The sequence below is a fragment of the Malaclemys terrapin genome, chromosome 6 (genome assembly GCF_027887155.1).
Source record: "Malaclemys terrapin pileata isolate rMalTer1 chromosome 6, rMalTer1.hap1, whole genome shotgun sequence".
NCBI classification, from domain to species: Eukaryota; Metazoa; Chordata; order Testudines; family Emydidae; genus Malaclemys; species Malaclemys terrapin.
Genome location: NC_071510.1, coordinates 99718370 through 99737936, shown reverse-complemented (window position 1 = coordinate 99737936; position 19567 = coordinate 99718370). Strand labels below are relative to the sequence as shown.

Sequence of the window (19567 nt, the reverse complement as noted above, 5' to 3'; positions counted from 1 at the left end):
TGATAATCAGTGACCAAGTCATGCCAGAACACTGGAATGGCATTCCAGCACCTTTTTGAGTGGCAGCATAGCATTCTGGTACTTCTGACCGGTCTCCCTGTTCCTGAAGAAGAGGTGGAAGAGGCAAGGGCAGTATTTCCTCACACTGCTTCCTCCACCTCTTCTACTTCCAGGTCTGCTCCAGAAGAAGAGATGGTCACTCAGTATCAGTCTCTCCTTCCCGAGCAGGTAGCTGTGCCCAGGGGGTGCCACTCAGAGTTTGGAGCCATCTCTCCTTCCAAAGCAGGGAGATGGGTCTGGGGAGTTCTGGCACTTTTTTTTTTTTTTTTTTTTTTTTTTTTTTTAAGGATTTGAGCACTGCTGATTATAAAAGATAATCTGGCCCCATATTATTTAAAAAATTACAATTTAGTATAAATCTGTACCCAAGAATAGGTCTTATTTTAGAGCTTCAGGAAGCTTCACTCCCAGAAAACATCTCCTGGAACCTGTGCTCTAACTCCACTGCTTACATTAGGTTAGTGGTATTAGGTTTGGTCTACACTTGAAAGTTATATTGGCAGAGCTACGGCAGTCAGGGATGTGACAAAAGCACACCTCCGAACAACTTAGCTATGCAGACATAACTCCCCCAGTGTAAATGAAGCGTTGCTGACAGAAGACTGCTTCCATCAACATAGCTAATGTCGTTAAGGGAGCTGGTGTTCCTATAGTGATGGAAAAACCCCTTTGTTGGAGTATGCTCTGTACACTATGGGGCTATGCCAGCACAGTTATGCCTTGCCGAAATAGCTATCGTCTCCATAGTTTAGACATACCCTTAGAAAAATCCTGTCCCCTGTCTGGTGGCTGAACTCTCTAGCCACATCTACACTTTAGTGTTTTGGTATTAACAACACTCAGTCACCATCTGGCTTCTGCTGAAGCAGTGGTTAAAGTGTGAGACTAATGAGGGCAAAATAGGGATGTAGATAGCCTGGAAACAGCAGGGACAGAGTAATCTAGGGATGGGGGTAGGGACAGTGTGCTAGTCTGTCTACTCCTGAATAACACAGGCTTCCTGAAAATGCATATGACATGTACTTTGCTTGGCTAGCCTTTATAAATGTCCAGGAAATAGCATAACTGATGCTGCGGGGCTAGCAGCCTTTTTGGTTGACATATTCTGCCTACTTCCTTGGGTAGGCACAAAAGGGGACTATCAGTGCTATCTCTTATATAGCACCAGGACAGTTTGGACATATAGCTTGCAAAAGCCCTCAATAATTTCAGGTGCATTATGCCTTTGCCCACATGCCAGCTGCCATTGTGAATTTCTCAACCTCAAACATACAGTATATCTCACTGAATGATAATTGCTTGGAATTACCAGCTGTCATAGAGTAATATCCACTTTATTATTCACAGTGAGCAGAGCTCTCATCTGCATTGTCTGGTGCTACATAAGCTCACAGAGATAGAAAAGTTAATTCATAAGTTTTACTGCTCTTTACTCTCATCCCTAGACTTCAGCACAATCTTGTTCCACTAGTCACTGGAGGATGGTCCTGGCATGAGCACAGGAAAAAAATCCAATAAAGGTCCATAATGAACAGGCATCCGAGACAGTTCTGAACAAGGTAGCAGAAGCCAGATCCCCTTTTCTTCAGTGACTGCCCTCCAGCAGCAGGAACTCCCTCTACTATTATCTCTGTGTGTGTGTGTGTGTGTGTGTGTGTGTATATATATATACACATACATACATACATACACACACACACACTTACTATATGTCCTTACTATATGTTCTATTCTATGCATCTGATGAAGTGGGCTGTAGCCCACGAAAGCTTATGCTCAAATAAATTTGTTAGTCTCTAAGGTGCCACAAGTACTCTGTTCTTTTTGCAGATACAGACTAACACGGCTGCTACTGTGAAATCAGCCTTGACAGCCATTCAGTTCTGCATTACCAGTCTTTCCATCAGAAAATGGCAAAGAGATGGCTTAGTTCCTCTGCAATACAGGAGGAGCTGTTATCCCATTGGGATAATTGAATAAAATGGCAGTGATTATTAGACAATTCTGGGATAAACACCCAGTTTTCTCAAATATTCTTTTGGTCCCACAATACCTTTTAGGGTCTCCTACAAACCCAGATTTCAGGGATGTGTGGTGTTGAGAACTGTGGAATAGATAAACTGAGGCGCTTACAGTGGATAGTTGGAGTAAATGCATGCAGATGCACTGAACTGTTTCAGGAGCAAATGGTGCTATAATTGCCTAGCTGTGATGTTGAAATGGTGTAGTGCTCTAATATAGTCAGGCTTCGAGAGCAAAATCTTCCGTTTTCTAATCTCCCTTATACCAGTTTACAGTGAAGGCTTGCATTCATAAATGGACTTAGGCACCTAGAAAAATCACTGGGACAACACTGCAATCCACAAAGCCTGAATTAGGCAGGTAGGCTCCCTAGACAATGAGAAAGAGGTGACTTAGAATGAAATCCACAAAGCAAGCACGCTAGTCAGGAATCTGCCTAAACTAGCCAATGAGAGATGCCCATGAGAGTGGTGTGTCCTGAGCCTTCTGACAGAGAAAAGCGTTGATATCCAGGCTGCAGGGAGGTGCCTACTGATGCCTGTGATTCACTAGTGGGAACGCCTTTTCTTGGAGTCAGGTGGCTTAGGTGTCTAAGTCAGAGGTTCTCAAACTGTGGTCCATGGACCACCATTGGTCCGTGAGCTCCATTCAAATGGTCTGCAGACAGTTCACTTTAAGGTGCGTGCCTGGGTGGCTGTGCATGAGAGAATAAAGGGCCACCCACCTAATTAGTGAAGCCGTCCAGACCTGGCTCTACTAATTAGGTGCCTGGAACCTGGAGAAGATGCACATATAAGGTGAGGGCAAATGGGGGTAGGTGGGAGGGGGAAGTGAGGTGAGAAGAGGGGGTGGAGGAAATTTGGGACATGCAGGGCTGTGGTGGCCAAAGAAAGAGCGACTTTCCCCAGCTCCAGAGCTGAGGCTGGTGGGGGAGAGACCACCCTCCAGCCCCAGCACGGGGGCTGCTGCAGCGGGGGAGAGAGGGCACATCCATCACATTAATATCAGTAGTCTTACCTTTTTAAAATATGAGTTGTGTGCTTTTATTTGTAGAACAAAAACATTAATTATTATTAAGTTTTTTTTAATATAGCACTTTTATCCAAAGCACTTTGCAATAGTTAGCTAACGGTACAAACAACATTTGGAAAGATCATTAAGTGATCAGCTGAGACCCTCAGCAATTTTCAAGTGGTCTGCGGAAAAAAAAGTTTGAGAACTACTGGTCTAAGTTATTTCTTGTAAGAATAAGTCATGGCCCAAGAAGGAGGTGTGCTGCCTACTTTATAAGTGGGTTAGAGTGCTCAGCTGCAATGTGGGAGATCCAAGTCCAATATCCCCTTCTTTAGGAGAAGGAAAAAGAATTTGAACAGGGGTCTCTGTCACGGGGCAGGACTCACCCCTGCGGCACCTCCTGCTGGTCATCCAAGGAATTAGCTTTTCCAGCTCCGGAACGCCCTCTGCAGGCCGGTGTCCCACTTGCCGCTGGGCCCACGTCCCTCTTGGACCCCAGTGCCCCTTTCAGGCTGGGGTGCTGCCACCTAGGAGCTGGACCTGCTGGCCACGTCTGGGGTACAGTGCGGTGCCAGGACAGGTAGGGATTAGCCTGACTTAGACCCGCAGCACCGCTGACTGGACTTTTAATGGCCTGATCGACGGTGCTGACTGGAGCTGCCAGAGTCCCTTTTCGACTGAGCGTTCTGGTCGGAAACCGGACACCTGGCAACACTAAGCAGAGCCGGGGGTCAAGCACCCCCTGGCACTTCGGAAAGTCAGCGCCTGTGGGAGAACCTATCTTCCCTGGTTTGTGGATCACTTGGGGGCTTACGTGGGAGATGAGCATCTGGATGCCTGTAGAGAGGAACCAGTGTGCCCACATGCAGAAACGTAGATATCTAGAGAACTTTTACTGTAAAAATGTCGGTGCTGAGTGAGTTTAGGAGCCTCCAGGGTGCCTCAGGCAACAACTGAGCAGTAGTTTTGTGGATTCCAGTGGAGCCTATGACTGGGATTTAGGCACCTAAGTACCTTTTTTACTGCCTGTGGTTGATAATGTTTTCTCAAAGGTCAGTTGCAAAACACTAGGTTTTTGCCAAGGTATTTTTGTTGTTGTTAATTCTTATGCTGTATAAAGGCACTTGCTTTGCTTGATGCAAAATGGCTGGAGGATGCAGCATCCATCTTCTTAACTTTAGCCCAGTAGTTAGGGCACTCACATGGGATGTCAGAGACCCAGGTTCAATTCTTCTCCTGCCTGATGGGGAGAAAGGATTTAAACAGAGTTCTCCTATCTCTCAGGAGCATACTCTAAGTACCCAGCTATGGGATATTTTGTTGAAGCTGTGGATAACTAACAAAAAAGTGATTAGAACAGGGGGAGGGGATCCTGAGTCTTCTACCACTAAGGAAGGTTCCCTAACCAGCAGGCTATAGAGTCATTCCCCCTCTTTCTCTTGCCCAGTAACTGTTCCATTGTGTAAAAAGCAACAGAGGGTCCTGTGGCACCTTTGAGACTAACAGAAGTACTGGGAGCATAAGCTTTCGTGGGTAAGAACCTCACTTCTTCAGATGCAAGTAATGGAAATCTCCAGAGGCAGGTATATATCAGTGTGGAGATAACGAGGTTAGTTCAGTCAGGGTGGGTGAGGTGCTCTGCTAGCAGTTGAGGTGTGAACACCAAGGGAGGAGAAACTGTTTCTGTAGTTGGATAGCCATTCACAGTCTTTGTTTAATCCTGATCTGATGGTGTCAAATTTGCAAATGAATTGGAGCTCAGCAGTTTCTCTTTGGAGTCTGGTCCTGAAGTTTTTTTGCTGTAAGATGGCTACCTTTACATCTGCTATTGTGTGGCCAGGGAGGTTGAAGTGTTCTCCTACAGGTTTTTGTATATTGCCATTCCTGATATCTGACTTGTGTCCATTTATCCTCTTGCGTAGTGACTGTCCAGTTTGGCCAATGTACATAGCAGAGGGGCATTGCTGGCATATGATGGAACCAACCCATGCAACAAACCTCGATGCCAACTCTGCCCACATATCTACACCAGCAACACCATCACTGGACCTAACCAGATCAGCTACAACATCACCGGCTCATTCACCTGCACATCCACCAATGTTATATATGCCATCATATGCCAGCAATGCCCCTCTGCTATGTACATTGGCCAAACTGGACAGTCACTACGCAAGAGGATAAATGGACACAAGTCAGATATCAGGAATGGCAATATACAAAAACCTGTAGGAGAACACTTCAACCTCCCTGGCCACACAATAGCAGATGTAAAGGTAGCCATCTTACAGCAAAAAAACTTCAGGACCAGACTCCAAAGAGAAACTGCTGAGCTCCAATTCATTTGCAAATTTGACACCATCAGATCAGGATTAAACAAAGACTGTGAATGGCTATCCAACTACAGAAACAGTTTCTCCTCCCTTGGTGTTCACACCTCAACTGCTAGCAGAGCACCTCACCCACCCTGACTGAACTAACCTCGTTATCTCCACACTGATATATACCTGCCTCTGGAGATTTCCATTACTTGCATCTGAAGAATTGAGGTTCTTACCCACGAAAGCTTATGCTCCCAGTACTTCTGTTAGTCTCAAAGGTGCCACAGGACCCTCTGTTGCTTTTTACAGATTCAGACTAACACGGCTACCCCTCTGATACTTGTTCCATTGTGGATACTTATATAGGTATTGGGCTAGAAAGAGTGAAAGGGAAATGACTCTGAAGCTTGCTGGTTAGGGAGAGACTGAGGTAACCTTGCATCAGAACATCCAATAGCTCAGGGATTAGTGCATCTCTCTTAAGAGGTGTGGGAAACCCCTGTGTAAATTCTTTCTTCAGCCTATGCAGAGAAGGGAACTGAACCTGGGTCTTGCACATCCCAGGTGAGTGCTCTAACCATTAGGCTAAAAATTATCTCATGAGCTCTGCTACCTCCCCCCAGATTTTTGAATGAGACTTGATCTGGTAGGTGGTCTCTGAGAGAATACTCACTGATCAACCCTATATGTGAGACAGGGGTTAATCTGCCAATGTTCCCCCAATTTGTGAATTGCTCTGGGGCTTGGGCAGGAGCAAAAACACTGGTGCTGTGGGAAATTCACCCTGAAAATGTAGGCACTGAGAGAGTTTAGATGCCTATTAGATTTCGTGAGGTTTTGTGGATGCCAGGGGAGCCTAAAACTGGGGTTTAGATGCCTAAGTTTGAGGTTTAGGCACCCATGTATCTCTGTGGATCAGGGCTACAGTTCCTTATGAGCTCCCTACCACTTTTTGCACAGTGATGCAGAGGACTCCTTGCACAGTGACAAAGAGCTTTGAGAGTCTATAGTTGCAGTAATCTTTCCAATATGTTGCACATGCTCTGCAGCACAAGCATATACAGAGCTGACCAGTGATCCCCTCCACCACTTGTGCACTGACACAGTCACACATAATGCTCCTTGGACAATGACTCCCCTCTCCCCCTGCCCACACAACCTATGTACAGTAACCCATTCACAGCTATTTGCAGTGACTTTTCTACTTTTAGTGACAAATCTCTTGTACCCAGACACATACACCCAGAAACATTGTATTTGCAGAGTTTCTCCCTCTCTCTCACAAAGCAAACTGTACAATTACTTTCTCCAGACCACCAGTGCAGTGACATATGGGGCAGGGGCTTTCTCTTTGCTCTCTGCTTTGAAAAGCACCTAACAGTGGAGATCCTGGTCCCTGACTGAGGCTATAGCTCGATGCTAATACAAATAACACAATACTGTGACCCGCAGCCCATTACACAGCGACACACAGCTCTGCTTACCCACCGCCCCCGAGTTCCCCACCAGACACTGTGCCTAGCGACACAGCCACAGATCCCCTAGACCGGCCCTGGAGCCCCCCAGCCAGCGGCTCAGTCTCAGACTAACACAAAACCAGCGCCACGTGCACAAGCTCAAACTCACGGCTGAGCGACTCACAGCCTCTAGCAACGCTCCGCGCCCAGGGCGCTACGGCTGCTGCGTCCTCATTGGTGGGTGGGCGTGGCACGTGACACAAAGACGGGGCGCTGCGCGGCGGTTGGTAGGTAGCGGCACGTGCTGCGGCTGCTGAGTGGAAGAAGCCTCGTTGTAGGGGCGCGCGCCGCCTTTGTGGCGCGTGACTGCTGGTGCGGCGTGGAACGGAGGAGGTGAGAGGGAGCGGAGCGGCTGCCGCCTGCTCTCCCGCCACGCCGGGGTGGGGTCGATGGCTTCCCGACGCAGCGCTGGCCTAAGGCAGCGAGTGGCGTTTGGGTGGGAAGCCCCGCGGAAGGGAGCTGGGCGGCGGCCCGCCCGGGCCAGCAACTAGTGGGAAGTTTGGAGGGAGAGAGTAGAAAACATGGGGCTCCGCGAGAAGAGCTTGTTGGGGGGCGTGGGCGGCCGGGAAGGGCAATTCCGGGTTGGAGGAGGTGTGGGACTCGTGCGGTGCTGCGGGTGTTGGAGGGTCTGGGCTTTACAGGCTCTTCCAGTCCTGATTCGGCTCAGGGACCTCGCGCCCACTTTGTCGGCTCTGCCTGGCCGCGGCAGCTTCCCGTGGCCGTCAGTAACAAGGTCTTACCTTCTCCGCGCAGATTGAGAGCCTGCAGCATGGGAGATGAGGACTGGGACACCGAGATCCAGGACTGCGTGGCATCCTTCGTACCAGACTTCCAGCAGCTGGTATGAGACCATGAAAATGGGGCAAAGGGAGGCTGGGGCCCGGTTACACTTCTGCCCTGCACAACTTCTTTTTAACCTCAACCCTGGCCGGGGGGAGACAAACACGATCGCATATGCCTCTTCCCTTGTATTGGAGTGATAGACTGCTGTAGACGACTGTGTTAGAGGCCAAGGTTTTATGGAACGACAAAGGAGTATTTATCTATATTTCCTAAGTGTGTGTTAGTAGGGAGAGCCTGTTTCTAATCTTTATACCATGTTCGCCATGACTTTTGTAAATTAAATACTCTTATCCTTCTAGTCTCAGAAGTGCTGAGAAAATGTTCCTGCTGAGCAGATCAAGTTCCTTCCCCTTGATCTCTGTTGGATTTCTGTCTCTTTAACAACTTGACTTTGTCTATAAGCAGAGTACCTACCTAATCCTGCTCCCTCAATCTTTTGTTTTAGTTCCTCTGTTCTTTCTTGTGATGTCCTTCCCAATAATACCAGTTTACTGTTCCCTTCATTTCTGATTTTCAGCTTTTTCTCCAGGGATGTTTACTTCTGTACTTGGAACAGTCTCTTTTCCCATCCACCACAAGTGTCTTCTTTCTTTGTTGTAAACCCAGTTTTCCCAGAAGTCCTTACCTTCATTTTTGTCATTCATCCTGACCAAAGGGGGGTCACAAGCTTATTGTGTGTGTGTTTGGAGGGGGTGTGGTACTGCTATCCTTATTTCTGCACTGCTGCAGGTGGTGGTGCTGCCTTCAGAGCTGGGCATCTGGAGAGCGGTGGTGTCTGGCCTGGAACCCAGTTTTGAAGGCAAAGCTGCTGCCAGCAGCACTGTAGAAGTAAGGATGGAATGGTATGGTATTGCCTTACTTCTACACTGCTGTTTGCAGAAAGGGGCCCTTAGTCAGCAGCCACCATTCTTCAGCTGCCCAGCTCTGAAAGAAGCAGTGCAGAATTATGGGTGGCATGGTATAGTATTACCACCCTTACTTCTGCACTGCTGCTGGCGGGGCGCTGCCTTAATAGCTGGGCACCCAGCCAACCACCACTGCTCTCCAGCTGCCCAGCTCTGAAGTACAGAAGTAAGGGTGGCAATACCATGACACCCCTTCCCCCAAATAACCTTGCAATTCCCTGCAACTCCCTTTTTGGGTCAGGACCCCCAATTTGAGAAACCCTAGTCTCCCCAGTGAAATCTATATAGCATAGGGCAACGTTTCCCAAACTTTTTTGGCCACGGAACACTTTTTAGCCTATTACGGAACACACATAATATTATTTTGTAGTCGTTTGGTTTTCAAATAAAAAATTGCGTTATTTATGCTCAAATACATTTTATTTTATAAAACAAAGCAAAAATACAAATTTAAAATAACTTGAACTAACAATTTCTAACTGGAAAGCGCGTATAAAGTAGTACAAAAATCATACAAAAATTAAATACAGTGTTCTTAAAAAAACCCTGTTTTTATATATACCCAAACACCAAACAAATTAGATTTTTTTACTAGGAAAATCTATTTTTATAAACAGAAATATAAATTTGGATTTAATGGGATTGGTGTTCCTGCATTTTTCTTTCACAAATTTGCTTAATATTAGGAATAATGCTGGAAAGTTAAATCCTCATATCAAGCACAACATCAAGTCTATTCCTATATTTGGTTTTCGTTGCAGTATAATACGAAAATACCGTCTCTCACAAATAAGTTGTAGCAAAAGGAAGGAGCACTCGAACTGCACGTTTAGTCATATTAGGGTACTCTTCTATTAGGCTGCTCCAAAAATTATTCAGCAGAATAAGCAGATCCTTAAAGCTTTTGTTTCAAATCAGAGGCAGAAATTAAGTCAATTAGGCTTTCATAATCGTGCGCAGTAAAGCCGACTGGTTTGGCTGTAATTACAAACGGATTTCGAACCCAAGCATTATCATCAGTAGTTGCAGGCCTTATTAGAATATTGTCCTACAAGTCACGTTAGTGCTGTAAAATGGTGCTGGAAACGTCTTCATGGACTGTAGAATTTATTTCAGTGAGAAATTCATGTACTGTAGGGAAGCAGTCAAAGTTATTCTGTTCTACAGAAGATGCCTAGAATTCCAGTTTCTTTTTTAACGACGAAATTTTATCCATTGTAGTAAAAATGGTCACGTTCTTTCCTTGCAGCGACAGATTAATTTCATTTAATTTTGCAAAAATATCTGCAAGATACGCAAGTCTCATTAGCCATGAGGAATTTGTCACAGTCATTACATTTTCGTCCTGAATTATCTGAAGTGAAGAATACCAGTAGTTCACTACGAAGCTCAAAAAACCTCACAAGCACTTTTCCTCTGGATAGCCACCTCACTTCCGTATGTAAAAGAAGCACTTTGTGCTGACCATTTCCTCACACAAAATTTTAAATAACCTGGATTGAAGTGGTTGAGATTTGACAAAATTGATAATTTGTACTTCATCGATCATAATTTTCAGATAGGCTGGTATTTTTTTAACTGCAAGTTCTTGTATGTGTAGAACACAATGGCTCTAGTGCTTTCTGGTGCCACACTTATGATTCGCGTTACAGCTCCTTTCATCTTCTCAATCATTGCCCGAGCACCGTCAGTACATACATCAATACATTTTCCCCAACTAATTTCATGCTTTCCGATAAAATTGTTGATATAGTTGAATATTTCTTCTCCAGTTGTGTTGCTTTGCAGAGATTCACATAAGATCAGGTCCTCTTCAATAATATTATTAAATCTATATCGGACAAATACTAGTAGCACAGCAAGTCCTGAAACATCAGTGGACTCATCTAGCTGCAGTGAATACTCATGGCAAATTTTCAGTCGGCAAACTAGCTCTTTTTCTGTGTCATTGGCAAGATCTTTAATACGGCGTGCAATGGTATTATTTGACAACTATACAGCATCAGTTTTTTTTACAAGACTCCTCGCTCAACATGCACGTTACAATATATTTCACGCAAGGCTTGATAAGCATTTCTCCAATAGTGTGAGCTTCTCCAGCAAGTGCTATACGGTAACTTAATAATAAGATGCCTCTGTTGCACTTTTGTTGTCTGTTTTAGCAGTTTTAATCATTGAAAGTTTACAATTTCCAAGTGAGCCACGCTTCCTCTTGAAAAAGCTTATATTTTTGTCCTTGTATTCAGCATGCTTGGTTTCCAAATGCCTACGAAGTTTAGCAGGAGCCAATGAACTGTTGGCTAGTATTTTGTTGCACATGACGCACTGCGCATCAGGAACTTTATTTCCAACACACGTAAAACCAAAAGACAAATAACTTTCATCATACTTTCGTTTTGGTATTTTAACACCTGCTGCTTCTTGTTTTTTGATATACTTCGGTGGAAATTCTTTCACCTTGGATAACTCATTAGTACCAATAGTTTTTTTCGGCAACAAAAGATTGCGATTGTTCATCCTCACTTTGAAGTGTCACAATATTTTGCTCGTTTATTTCGGCCACAGTTGGATCACCAGAAGAACTTGCTTTTCGTTTCAAAGTTCCTTCTTTTAGCCACAAATCCATGGTGATTAGGTTTAGTAACAATATTTAGAAATACTGATTTTTGTCAAATTTTGTTTGTCACAAATATTTATATTGTTTCGAGCGAAGCTAGTTTAGTTGTGCTTATCGCACACACGGTAAAGACCCATAGGTTTGAACGTGTTGAGTGAATGTTATATTCAACATGGCATAAAGAGAATGGTGTGTGCATACCACTGCAGTTCGCGCAGCCTCGAGCTGAAGGGGTACGACGTCACTAACTGGAAACATGCCCCAAAGAGGTAGATGTCAACATGCTTGCGTGCCACTTTCTCTTTACGCCATGATATTCAATACGAGATCTATCAATAACCGGAAAAAGTTTTGTTAAATTAGTCATTCAAAAAGAGTTTTAAACTACGCTTCAAATATGCCAAATTTAAAATTAAAAAAAAATTTAAAGACACCCTCCCCCCCCCCCCCCCCTTTTTTTTTTTTTTTTTTTTAATTATGATTTTCACGGAACACCTATTCACATTGTGCGGAATACCAGTGTTCCGCGGAACACAGTTTGGGAAACACTAGGCTCTCATGCTCTCTAACGAGAGATGTGCATGTTTTTTGAGTGGTTGTGGCTGCCTTCTCTCATATCTCCTCGAGACAGAAAGGTGGAAGGCAGAAATCTCCCACATCGTGGTTAGAGGTTGCATATGTTATGTTTATGAGTCAAGGTCCATGTCAGAAAAGTATCCTCCTTCCCTCCTCTCACCCTCCATGGAGTTGTCCGGCCGTACACTGGGGCTTTTCAAGGCACTACCTTGCTGGCTGCAAATCTTCAGATTAGGGGGAAGGAGGATACTTTTCTGACATGGACCTTGGCTGGTACACAACCTTGGCTTTTGGTTGAGGAGTATGTTTTGTCCTGCAATGTAATGTAATGTGAGCCTCAAGCGCTCGCAAGATCCTGGTGGGTATGAGTGCAGCTCTTGGTTACTAAAAATAAAATGGTTTTTTATCTGAATGATCTACTCATAAAATCTCTAAACTAACAATCTGCCTTGTGAGCAGTTTAAGGATAGTATCTCTTTTATCTTACCTAAACTTTCAGTCGGGACAAGTGAGTTAATTCCAGATCAACAGATGGTTCTTCTAGAATTCGTCTTTGACATTGCCATCAGAGCAGTTTTCCCTTTTCAGGAGATAGGAAAAAGTCATCTATCTAGTGAATGATGCTCAGGGGGAGACAGATCTCATGAATTACACAAATGCATCGCTTTTCACGTCATAAAATTAGTGCTTTGGGTTAAACACTTCTGATGTCCCCTGTCTGTACAGCTTCCAGTTAGAGGGTCTACAAATGTTAATTTATTTCAGTTCTGTGGTCAGGCAGTACCTCTGGTGAGAACTTCCAGAGAATTTATTGAAAGGTATGCCATTGTAAGAACTCCAATGTGAACGATATTGGGGATTTTTGTTTTTGAAGGAACAACTCCTATTTAGATATGTTCATGGGAAATGGTCCAGACCCAAAAGAAAGATGCACCTCAACCTCCTCCAGCTTAGAGCTGTGAATGTTCAAGGATGTGGTGTCAAAGCATGGTTCTCCTAATCTGATTTGGCACAGTGTGATGGACTTATGTGGTTTTACCAGAGGATACTGGGAGCATAACTTTAGCCAGAAAGTTGAATGTTTTAAAATATTCAAGTCAGAATCTCAGAGCCTTAGAAACAACACACCTGGCTCTTTGAAATTCTCCCTTTTTGTTCAGTAAGGTCCTAGATCTCGAAATGTAATATCCTTGCTGCTCTAACTTGCCTAAATTTGTGCTTGCAGTGAAACACTTAACTGATCTGTTCAATATTTTACTTCAATGTTTTCTCTCTAGATCTGTAAATCATTGTACAGGTGAAAATATAAACAGCTAAAGACAGCTGATGAGAAGTGTTGTTCAACACTTGCTGTATTCAGCGGAAAAAAAAATTGTATGAAATATACCATACACTGGCTTTGCAACAGCATTATGTGCAAATTTAAAAATTCAGCCTTCTCTTTAACCAGGATCACATGAAAAATTAATTTTTCAATGTTAAATGGGGTAAAGCTAAGGTTATCAAAGGAACTGATTTCTACTATACACATTCTACTTCTGGGGGAATTCTGCACCAAAACATTAAAAATTCTGCACACAATATTTTAATCTGCAAATTTTATTTGTCAAAATAGCACTATATAATCGCGCCAGTTTTAATTATTTTGGTAACTTATTTCAAAATACCTGTCAGCAAGTATGTCTATAACAATATAGACAGACACACACACAAATTCCCCCAAAAATGGAGAGTTAAAAAATGCTATGACAACCCAGTTCCTGTTTCTCTGCGCGCGCCCCCCCCCTTCCGGGAGCCTAGTTCGGGGTCCAGACATTCACACCCCTTCTCCCTCAGAGCCCAGCCACGTCCCCTCAGCCCAGACAGTCACGTCTCCTAACCCCCAGAGGCCAGCTGCAGGCCCCCCGGCCCAGACACACTCACATGTGGCCGCCTCCCCCCCCCCCCCCCCCCCGCCAAGCGCAGCTTGCGTGCGCCCTCCTCCCCAGGGATCCAGAGGGAGAAACAGACTATTTGGTGGGTCCCAAGCTTGCACGGAGTTTTCTGTGTGCTGCCACCACCCCCTTCCTTAAGGGTGTGCTGGGAACTGCAGCTGCTGGGAACCCTCCAGTTCCCTCCCACTCCCCCTGGCCTTGTCATCTCTTTGCAAGCTGGGCTCTGCTGGGTCCACTGCCGCCCATTTCTATGGGGGGAAAAAAGGAAATTCTGCATGCACAACTTTAATTTCTGCAAAATTCTACATTGCGCGGTGGTGCAGAATTCCCCCAGGAGTAATTTGACATTCGAAGTAGCAATTACATCTTAAATTTGTTTTGCTTTAGTGGTCAGTAGTATGTCTGCTTTGAGAAGGGTTAGATGATATGGTAGAAAAGCAGGGAGGATAAAATGGATGTTGAAAATAGTCTAGTTTTAAAAATTTTGTTTATAAAAATGATTTTAAAATTGAATTGAAATTATGGTAACTTGGGTTAAGGCCTAAATTTACTATAATATACAAATTATTTTAGTATTAAATAAAAAATATATTAAGCAGAACATATTTGCTGCTGAAATTTTAGAGAGGGCCAAACCTCTAAAGTGTTAAACCAGCTTTTGACAGCATTAGTCTCTTCTGCAAATGCAGAAATATTTTCTTCATTTCAGTTTATGCAACGAGTTCAGTTCAATGACTAGTTTGAGAAACTGGGAGTTGAAGGAAAAAAAGGACAAAAGCTTGTTTTCCTTTTTCAGTCTATGGATAAAAACAAGGTGTGAGATGATGAGATCTATTAGTTCTAAAATCTTGATGAACATGATGAACAGAAACCGTTGAGTTTACTAACTACAGCTAATACTTCCTTATTTTAATAAATCAGTTAACTTTAAATATGTTTTGATAATTTCTCTTAGGTATTCAGCACACTTAAGGCAGTTTCATTTAATACAAAAATTAAAATGCTGTCTGTCCATTTGTGAGTTCCAGTTTCCATCCAAATACAGCTTAACGCAAATCATAAATAAAAAAATTAATCAGGTAAACAAGAAATGCATCATTCACCATTTTCTTACAATGATATAAAAACTAAGATTCTGAATAAATGTATGTTAAGCTATATAATTGATTAAATGTGTATTGAATGTGTATAGATGTAATACCAAATTTTGTGTAAAGGATATATGTAGTTGCCGGTCAACATGTTTGATATGGTAACTGACCAATCAATTTTTCTTTAGAAAAATAACTAAAAATACAAAGGTGAAACCAGATTAATATTAAATCAAGGTTTCCTGCTTGCTGATATAAATCATCATTAAACTCTGTAATTTACACTGCTTTGACTTAAATCAATCCACCTTGTAAAACAAACAAACCCCAATTCTGCAAATAGTCTATTCTATCACTGCCACTGTTAACATTGTTGGAACTGCACTGTGCTTGACAAGAGGTGGTATAATTAGGGAATTGTCAGTGGCGGTACAGCCAGTGATATCACATCACAGAAATCAAGAGTGAATGTTAAAGGATTAATTGGATTTTTGGTTAGCTGGTTTGCTTTAGCAAACATTTAGTTTGGATTAAAAAATGTGTTAAATGTTCAACAGCTCTGCTGTTTCAATTAAATTGTTAAAGCTCACAATAAACATACTTCCATGATGATCTCCAGCAGAACCAGAGAAGATCAAGCATAACGTTCCTAATCTGTCTAAAGAGTAAAAGTAAGAACTTCCTTCCAGTTCATTTAAAAAAAAAAAAAAACAAACCCAAACAACTTTCAGAATTTTGTGGATCAAAAAAACAGAGTAAAGGCCCTTTTAAAAAAAAAAAAAAAATGTAGCACTTGTTCCGGGGAATTGACAGTATTCCTGTGTTAAAGGGACATGTTAAAAATAAATATGCATTTTGGCAGCCCCCAAAATTCGGGTGGTATACATTGTGTCCTGGAAGTGTGTGAAAAGTTGTTCAGTTTAATCATTTAGCAACTGTAGAAGATAAAGATTTTGAAAGAGATGTTAATAGGTTTAGCATATATTAATGCAGAACATTTTGACTCGAAACATGATTTTGTTAAGAGCATTTATAATATTTATTCTTGGTGTAACCTCCTCATTGATGGATGCATTTGCAACTGAAGTTTTTTTTTTTTTTTTTGCTTGGTCCAGAACTATTATAATAGGTCTAATGTGTCTTGCTGTCTGTTGTAGGATAACTTTTCTGGAAGAGCAAATGACCCCTCATTTAGTTGCAGTCAAAGCAGAAATTCAGCAGGTATGTGTTACAGAATTTCTAATTGTAAGCATTTGTGTTTTAGATCACTTGAGTGGCTTAAGAGATGCAGGAGGTTTTCAGCCATACAGTCCTATGAGTGTATTTAGTACATGATCATATAGTAAAGAAAATTCAGTATAAACCAGCCATTCTTCTGTAATTTTGCAAACTTATGATCTGTTTTCTAAAGAATATAAACAGACGCAGTGAGGTTGGGTTGGTTCTTTCTTTTCTTAAGAGCTGAAATTAAAGGAAACATCAATATTTGTCATTGTTTATTTTATAATACATAAAATAGGGGATGACTTTGGAAGTTTAAAGAACTGCTTGTAAATGTTGTAACATATTGGGGATTAATAAGTATAAATTCATGTTTCCCATTTTGGAACTTACACATTTAACACTATTGCAAAGAGAAACCAACTTAAAAATTGCACTTCACTCTGTTACACTAGACAGTAAAAACAAGTAATGTCTAAGATTGCTTTAAGTGAAGGAGTAGAGAAAAATATTTATTTTTCAGTTTGTGCATATTGCGCATTTTAGAATTTTCCCCAAAGCAACAGCTAAGCACCGAATTAACTACTGCCGGTAGCAAAAGGATGCACAGAGATAAACTTAGTCTGAAGTGCATAAGTCTGTAAGGCACTGTACATAGTACACCTCTACCCCGATATAACGCTACCCGATATAAAACAAATTCTGAGATAACGCGGTAAAGCAGTGCTTCGGGGGGGTGGGGGTGGCGGGGCTGCGCACTCCAGTGGACCAAAGCAAGTTCGATATAACGTGGTTTCAGCTATAATGCGATAAGATTTTTTTTTTTTGGCTTCCAAGGACAGCGTTATATCGAGGTAGAGGTGTAGTTTAAAATGCTTTAACAGAAGTAACATTATTTAAGCATTAATTGTGCTTGCTTGACTTCCTAAAAAACTTTATATCATTATTCAAGAAAACTCATTTGAACCCTACAAGAAGAGTTGATGGTATAACTTTTGAAAATTGCATAGTAAAAGCTGTTCACTAGTATGGTTTAGTACAGGTCTCAACCATTTTTCAGTATTGTGTCAATTTGTGCTTAGCATGTGGAATTTTCAGAAGAACCTGACTAACTTAGGAGCCCAATGTTCTCATTGAAAAGCAACAGGATTTAAAAACTTCTGAAAATTGTATTAGCATGTAACAATACTGAACAGACAAGGAATTACAGTAGGTATAGAGAATTAATATCACAGGGTAACATGTAGGTCAGGACTTGTTAGGGTATGTCTATACTGCAATAGATGCCTGTGGTTGGTCCATGCCAGCTGAGTCAGACTCATGAGGCTTAGGCTGGAACCTTGGCTCTGGGGCCCTGTAAGGTAGGAGAGTTCCAGAGCCTGGGCTGCAGCCCAAGCCTGGAAATCTACACTGCAATTAAACTGCCCTGCAGCCTGAGCCCAGTGAGCCAGAGTCAGTTGGCACAAGCGAGCAGCGGGTTTTCAATTGCGTTGTAGACATACCCTGAGACCAGATTGTGGGAAAAATCGATCCCTAAAACAGTGTGACTCATTCTCCTAATCCTTACGTGCTTTTGAAAAATCTTCCCCATAAGGTCCGACTGCTGACGTATGTTAAGATTTTTGTATCCTCCTTTGAAGCTTCTGATGCTGGACATAATAAGAGAGAAGATAAAAAGTTAGATTGAGAATTGTTGTGACGATTTTTATATTTCTGTGAAACTTTAGTGGAGGTGAATCTGAGTGGAACCATATTTAGGAGAACTGTAAGAGACATTTAAGAGACATTAATGTTCCTTTTTAAAAAATTCGTTAATGGTAATTGTTTTCTTTCTTGCTGCTGTGTGAAATATCCTCAAAGAGAAACTATCTATGCACAAAGTGCTGAAAAATCCACACTTTTGAGCGATGTAGCTATGCAAACCTAAATATAAAGTGTAGATGCAGCTAGGCTGATAGAAGAATGCTTCTGTCGGCCTAGCTACTGTCGCTCAGGGAGGTGCTGCCACTAAACCAATGGGAAAAATCCCTCTATCTAGATCAGCTGTGTCTACATTATGAGGTTGTTCCAGCATCGCTCCAGTGCTGTAGCTATGCTGGTTTAGTCCCCATATTGTAGACATGGCTTCAGTGCGTCTACTTATGCCATTTTAAACACCGTAACAACAGAATGACTTGATGTAGATAACTGACAAAGTATGGGAATGACACACTTCATATGAAAAAGAAATTCCCATATAAATTGAGGCATACTTCCTCCATCCTCCAGCAGTCGTCTTCTCTGCAGCTTTCAACTGGCCAGATTTTCCCATGTCACAACTTCCCTGAATCAACTTCCTCTCACCTGGTTGTGCAGTATGTCGTGTACCAGCTTTTGTGATGAGCTTTTAAGTGGTTAGGTGGCTGTTGTATGCATCATTTGAAAAGTACTCTGTTTCATTATGAAATGTGCTGTGGTCTATAAATGCTAGTTATGCTTGTATGACTTATATCTTACTGAAGCAAGACATGGCTTTGAACTGAATATTCATGCAAACAATTCTAAAGTGAATTTAACTTTCTTGCTTCTGTTGTAGCAGTCATCTTCATGGCATACTGACATGTAATTACTGCTTATTCTCTTGGTGTAAGGCACTGTGAGATAGAAAGGTACTGAGTAGTGCTTAGTTGTCAGTTTCCTCTTCTCCTGTCTTCTTCTTCTTTTTTTTTTTTTTTTTTTTTAAATCTCCCCTGCTACCAATGACAGGATTTTGAAAGATCATTTATAGTGGTGCTGGGGTAAAATTTCACCTCTACCACTCTAGACCTTTTCTGTAACATTGTCTCCAGTTCACATTTGTATTTTAATTGTTTATTGAAGAAAATTTAAGCCCAGTTTAAAAATTGCTTAAAGCTAAAATGATTTTACATGTTGCGATAGTTGTTGGATAGGACCAAATTGTTTATGTGAATGTGGCTAGAAAAATGGCGTTACCCCATATCGGCTTGCTGGGTTTGAAGTCTCTTCAACAGAAAAACCTTTGAAGATTGGTTGTGTTGTATCAGCATATCTTAAAACAGATGACTGCAAGACCCGTACATAGTGTTGTAAAGTGCTAGTTAGGGAACTGCTCAGATGGCATTCTGAGGTTATTTTTGGTGGCTGGTAAGTAATTCATGAACAGTGCATTTGATGCTGGTTGGTGGTAGTATATCAGAACTTTTGTTCTTTTAAAATCTCAAGGCATCTAGAATCCTGGGTGACAGATGGTAAATGTTCATAAATCTGGATATGAAAAAGGCAGATAAAATGCAGCAGATATGGGTGCTTGTTCTTTCTTCTTTTATTTATTGTGGTCTGGGTAAGAATATTTTCCTGATCCATTAAATCAGATTGCACTAGTTAACATAAACAACCAGAAAATTAACTATGTACATTGCCCTCCACAGAGCTACATTAGGATTTAC

The 19567-nt window shown here is 42.2% G+C and overlaps 1 protein-coding gene across 3 annotated transcripts in view; it reads left to right on the top strand.

Moving 5' to 3' along the window:
* Positions 1 to 7186: 7186 nt before the first annotated feature.
* The window catches only part of DDX4 (DEAD-box helicase 4), a 104035-nt gene continuing 91654 nt past the window's right edge, over positions 7187 to 19567 (top strand). For all 3 annotated transcript variants that reach the window (XM_054032240.1, XM_054032239.1, XM_054032238.1), the window contains exons 1-3: positions 7187 to 7267; positions 7688 to 7775; positions 16058 to 16121. In XM_054032240.1, the coding sequence (XP_053888215.1) occupies positions 7704 to 7775; positions 16058 to 16121 (136 nt within the window). In that variant the 5' untranslated portion in view covers positions 7187 to 7267; positions 7688 to 7703. The remainder of the gene's footprint in view (positions 7268 to 7687; positions 7776 to 16057; positions 16122 to 19567) is intronic.